Genomic DNA, 5572 nt, shown 5'->3' on the forward strand with positions numbered 1-5572 from the left:
CCAGCCCCTCCCTCTCCATTTCTCCTCCTCAGGAAGCTGTAGAGAGCAATGAGGTTGCCCTTCAGCCTCCTTTTCTCCAAACTAGACAAACGCAAAGTCCTTAGCCACTCCTCATAGGACATTCCTTCCAGCCCTTCCACCAGCTTTGTTTCCCTCCTCTGGACACATTCAAGGACCTTCACATCCTTCTTACATTGTGAAACTGCATACAGTACTCGAGGTGAGGCCACACCAACGCTGAATACAGTGGGATGATCACTTCTTTTGACCGGCTGGTTATACTGTGTTTGATGCACCCAGGATGCGGATTGCCCTCTTGGCTGCCAGGGCACGCTGCTGACTCAGACTGAGCCTGCTGTCGACCAGCACCCCCAGAGCCCTTTCTGCAGGGCTGCTCTCCAGCCACTACTCTCCCAATTTATACTTGTGCCCGGCATTACTCCATCCTAGGGGCAGAATCCGGCATTTGGACTTGTTAAATTTCTTCCCATTAATCATAGCCCAATGCTCCAATCTATCTAGATCCCTCTGCAAGGCCTCCTGTCCCTCAAAAGAGTCAACAGCACCTCCCAGTTTGATATCACCAGCAAACTTGCTAATGGTGCATTCAACTCCTGCATCCAGATCTTTGATAAATATATTAAACAGAACTGGCCCTAGAATTGAACCCTGAGGAACGCCACTGGTGACCGGTCGCCAGCCAGATGTAGCCCCGTTCACTACAACCCCTTGAGCCCTGCCCCTCAGCCAGTTCTTCACCCAGCGCACCATGAAACCGCTCATCCCACAGTTGGACAGTTGGAAGGATGCTGTGAGGGACAGCAGAAAAATCCAGAAAAACTACATCCACCGCCTTCCCCTCATCCATTAGGTGGGTGACCTTATAATAGAAAGATATTAAATTAGTTAAACAGGACTTTCCCTTTGTGAACCCATGTTGAGCATGCCTGATGATTGCATCAATGCATTTCAATAGCAGCCAGTATAATCTTCTCCATAATTTTTCCAGGAACTGAGTTAGACTAACAGGCCTGTAGACCCTGAAGGGTCTTCCCTCACATCCTTTATGTAGATTGGAATAACATTGGCTAGCTTCCAGTCAGCAGGGACCTCCTCTGACTTCCAAGGCCTTCGGATGATGATCGAGAGGGATCCTGCCATAATGTCTGCTAGCTCCTTCAGTACTCTGGGATGAATCCCACCAGGCCCCATGGACTTGTGGACATTCAGCTGATACAGCTGGTCCCTTACAATTTCAGTGTCCACAAATGGAAAGTCACTTGTTCCCACACTCGTGGCCCTCCGCCTCAGGGGACCGGGCAGCCCAAGGTCTGTCAGTGTTATTAAAGACTGAGGCAAAAAAAGCATTGAATGCCTCCACTTTTTCTTCATCCCTATTAGTCAGGTGACCGTCTTCAACAAGTATCGGTCCAGTGTTTTCTTTAGACCTCCTCTGGCTATTAACATACTTTAAAAAGCCCTTCTTGTTAGCTGACAACACTGGCCAGTTTCAACTCTAACTGAGCTTTGGCCTTTTGTTTCTTCTCCCTGCATATATGAACCACAGCTCTGTAATCTTTCTGCGAAGCCTGACCTTGCTTCCAGAGATCATACAATTTCTTTTTCCTCTTGAGCTCCACGAGGAGTTCCCTGTTCAACCAAGTTGCTTTTCTGCCCCGCTTGCTTGACTTAGGACACAGTGGAATTGCCTGCTCCTCTGCTTCCAAAAGGTGGTTCTTAAAGACTGACCAGCACTCATAAGTGCTCAAAAACAGATTCCCAGGGTACTCTGCTAAGTTTCGTCTGTTTTAACAACAGATAAGCTGCAAGGACAATTTACCTTGGAAAATACGGATTCCCTAGTTTTTGAGGCATATGACTCAAGATTAAATGTCTGTCTTAAAGGCTGTAGGTCAAATAACAGTTATGGTTCGCATTTGCTGGGTACTTTCCAGCATGTAAAGCAACCACTCTGCAAGTGCTGCTGTGGTGCTTTATGCCTGCCCATTCCAGCGAGGTGTCAGCCTCGTAACTCTGCAACGGAGCTGGCAAAAGGGTAAGATTCTGGAAAGGTTTTAGGGGTCATTCCTGGCAGAGATTTGTACTGCGAAGGAGGAGCGCTCTCAGGGGACAGCACAGCCCTTATCTGCCTGGTCCTGGCTTGGGAAACTTTGCTTGCCAAGTTGGCTTGAGCAGAGACCCCCCACAGGCAATCCCTGTACCCTGCATGCCCGCACAGTTCTAAGTGCAGCTCTTCATCCAGGCTGAGAATTGCCAGCCCTGATGGAGGTGGGAATGAACGGCAGGGGAAATCCTTGAGGCTCATTTTGAATTGCGGACGGATGTGAAGTAGGAAGAAGAGAGGGAGTTGGGGGTGCACTAATTCAGGATACTTTTTTTCTAAAAGTGCTTTGTTGTTGTTTGTTTTTCTTTCATAGCAGCCAGTACTTAACAAAATGACTAAACTTGCTTGTGACTCATGTCTCATTAGTGAGGATCTCCATGCTCATCTTTCAGGACTATAATCATGAGCAAAGGGGGAAAAAAAACCTTCAGACAGCAGTTCTCCTCTTTCTGCTTAACCTGCTGAGATGGGGGAGGCTCTGTGTTGGTTTTGACAAGCCATTTCCTTCCCTTCCTCCTTTTTACCTCAGTAGTCCCTGAAATCTCAGGACTTACCTCATTCCTGTTTCTGCTCAGGAGTCTTCCCAGGGAAGATGTGAACTGAATGCACTCATGTTGCCTGAAGAGCTCTGGCCTTAATGAAGATTTTCCTCATGGGACCATTTACAAAGTGTCAGGCAGATGCTGTAATCAGAAGCCCCACTGGGCACAGCAGCCCTGCGGCTGATAAGAGCTGGGGGACAGCAGCCCCCTCCTCCAGAGACACCCGGAGTCTAGGCAAGGGAGGGCTTGCCCAGCTATCTTTGCTGGAGAAGAAAGCACCTCTCTCTTTGGTGAGCTATTGGCTTGCCCTTCCTGCTCAGCTCCTGCATCGGAAAGGGCTTTTTAATCTTTAAATGAAAATTTAGATCTGGACTGATTGCGATCCCTGGAGTATGTGTTCCCTGGCAAGATGACTAAACCAAACGTTAATTGCTCTTGAAGTCAGCCTTTAATCAACTCCTCTTGGATTCTGGCCACTGTATCTCAGTTAGGTAAAAACATCTCTTTAGCCTTACAGCAAGCACTAGAGAAAAAAAACGAGAGGGGAAGATTTTTGGAAGCGTCCTTGCTATGTCTGTGCTGAGGACGTCTCCATGGAGGAACCTTTTACCTAAATAACTTCCCAAATTACTGGAAAAAATCCTCTCCTCTTCTGTCATGCTGATTTTCAAGTCCTTTGAGCACTCTCAAGGAAATAAAAAATAAGCATGGAGTGCAATGCTCTTTGCACCGGTAGCTGGGGAGTAGTAGTACGTTGCTCCTCGGCGCATGCACCAAACCTCGGTATTTCCTGACACGTTCTTGTAGGGCGTCTGGATGAGCTGCAGCAGCTTTCTCCTCTCGCACGCACGCCCGTTAGTTGGTGCAAGGGTCTGCGTGGGCAGGATGGTAGCACGGCGCTCGCAGCCAGCTGCTGTTTGACCCTGCGCCAGGTGGTGTGTGGCGAGGATGCTGCGCCTGCAGGGTTGACCACAGAGGCACCTGTGGGACTTGGCAGGCTCTGTCAAGCCTTTGGGTTTTGCTTGGATCGCGCCCAGCACTGATGTCGTGACAGTCAGTTTGCGCCGGGGCAGGGTGGCTTTGATGATAGCGTTTTGCTCAGCACTCACCTCTCCCCTTTTATCACCTCAGATCCCACCTTGCAGGTGGACACGGCCACCGCCAACCTCACGGTGCAGGAGAAGGAGTCCTTCCCGCTGGACTGCAGCATCCTGTCCCGCTCCAGCCCCGAGTCCCACTTTGCAGTGACGTGGTACAACCTGCGGGCCAAAGAGGCGGGTGGCCGCGCAGAGGAGGACGAGGAGGAGGAAGAGGAGGAGGAGAGGGAGGCGGTGCTAAGTGTGGGCCCCGACGCCGTCTTCAGCCCCGAGGCAGGTCGGTGGGAGGGCCGCCTGCGCTTCCAGAGGCTCTCGGCAGTGCTCTTCCGGCTCACGGTGCTGCAGGCCGGCGGTGCCGACACGGGCAACTACTCGTGCCGCGTGGAGGAGTGGCTGGCAGACCCCAACGGCGTGTGGTACCGGCTGGCAGAGGAGGAATCGGGAACAGTTGCTGTTCACGTGCAGGATGCAGGTGAGAAGAGGCGACAAGCCTCTTGGGGGCATGGCCCTGGCATCCGCTGCGTCTTTGGTTCAACCAAGAGAAAAAGGCCAAGGAGCGGGTGGGACTGGGTCTCGCCTGCACCGGTGCTGATGCTTTTCCAATCGGCTCTGTGGCTTGTAGCCCAGCTCTTGGCTGGGCTTGCACACCTGCGTTGCACTTAGCTCTGTGCTAGGGCTGCCCATCCCACAGCACTTAGTGCCTGGTGTGTCCCAGGTCAGTGGGGGCAGACTTTGACCCCCACTGGGGTTTAGTCTTTCCCTTTGGGAAACACCCTGGAAGTTGGCTTAGCTCTGCACGAGGGCACAGGCTGTGGCACAAGGGTCTCCTCCCAGTAACTGTTGAAGCCATTGGATGGTCTAGAGGCCCCAGAGATAGATGAGGTCATGACAGTTTTGTGGGCCCTTCAGGGAAATACCCTGGGGTGCTGCTTCTGTGTACCACCACTGAGGGAAATGATGCTTTGCAAGGCTCTCTGCTTTATAAGATATCAGAAAATTCACACCAGGGAGGACTTTCTCTAGTGCTCATGAAAACTCTTGGGGGGGAATAAAGCCAAAACATGCCCTGCAATAGCTTGCTTTTGCTGCTCTGTTTACCAATATTGGTATTTTTCTCAGAGCCTCACTTCCTGCACTGACACAGATTAATGAGCATCTGGTTTTTATGTTTTTGAAGAAATTTGTAGGCCACGCGTTGCAGAGGAGCTGTGAAATGTGACCATCCTGTGTCTCTTTCCAGGCTCCACCCTGCAGTCTGTCATCTGTTCCAACGACGCCCTCTTCTACTTTGTGTTCTTCTACCCCTTCCCCATCTTTGGTATCTTGATCATCACCATCCTCCTGGTGCGGTTCAAGAGCCGAAACTCCAGCAAGAACTCAGAGGGCAAGAACGGGGTCCCCTTGCTGTGGATCAAAGAGCCTCATCTCAACTACTCTCCCACTTGCCTAGAGCCGCCGGTCCTCAGCATTCACCCGGGAACTATAGACTAAAGAGGCAGAGGCGCCTGGGGGGATGCGCAGAGAGAGAAAGCAGAAACACACCTGGAACGCTAAGGAACAGAGTGGGTTTTGTTGTTCTTGTTTCATTTGTTTCAGTGTCTGTGCTCTGGCGTGGCAGCTGAGCTCTGCAGAGCGCCCAGCCGGCAGGGACAGGAAGGTCCGAGGCTTTCTCCAGCGCCTATGGGAACACACCCCATCACCCCAACAGACAGAGGGTCCCTGTGCTTGCTGTACATAGCGGATGTTCCTCTCAGATTAATTTTGCTCCTGTCAGTTGCTGTCCTTTGGGCCGTTACTTTTTTGTTGTC

General features: G+C 51.3%; 1 protein-coding gene across 1 annotated transcript in view; it reads left to right on the forward strand.

The window, feature by feature from the left end:
• The window catches only part of IGSF3 (immunoglobulin superfamily, member 3), a gene marked incomplete at its 5' end in the record, with an annotated part of 35001 nt that extends 29746 nt beyond the window's left edge, over positions 1–5255 (forward strand). Inside the window, 2 exons of the mRNA XM_009576489.1 lie at positions 3799–4236; positions 5005–5255. Of these exons, the coding sequence (XP_009574784.1) occupies positions 3799–4236; positions 5005–5255 (689 nt within the window). The remainder of the gene's footprint in view (positions 1–3798; positions 4237–5004) is intronic.
• Positions 5256–5572: the final 317 nt, after the last annotated feature.

The sequence above is a fragment of the Fulmarus glacialis genome, unplaced genomic scaffold (assembly GCF_000690835.1).
Source record: "Fulmarus glacialis isolate BGI_N327 unplaced genomic scaffold, ASM69083v1 scaffold3774, whole genome shotgun sequence".
NCBI classification, from domain to species: Eukaryota; Metazoa; Chordata; class Aves; order Procellariiformes; family Procellariidae; genus Fulmarus; species Fulmarus glacialis.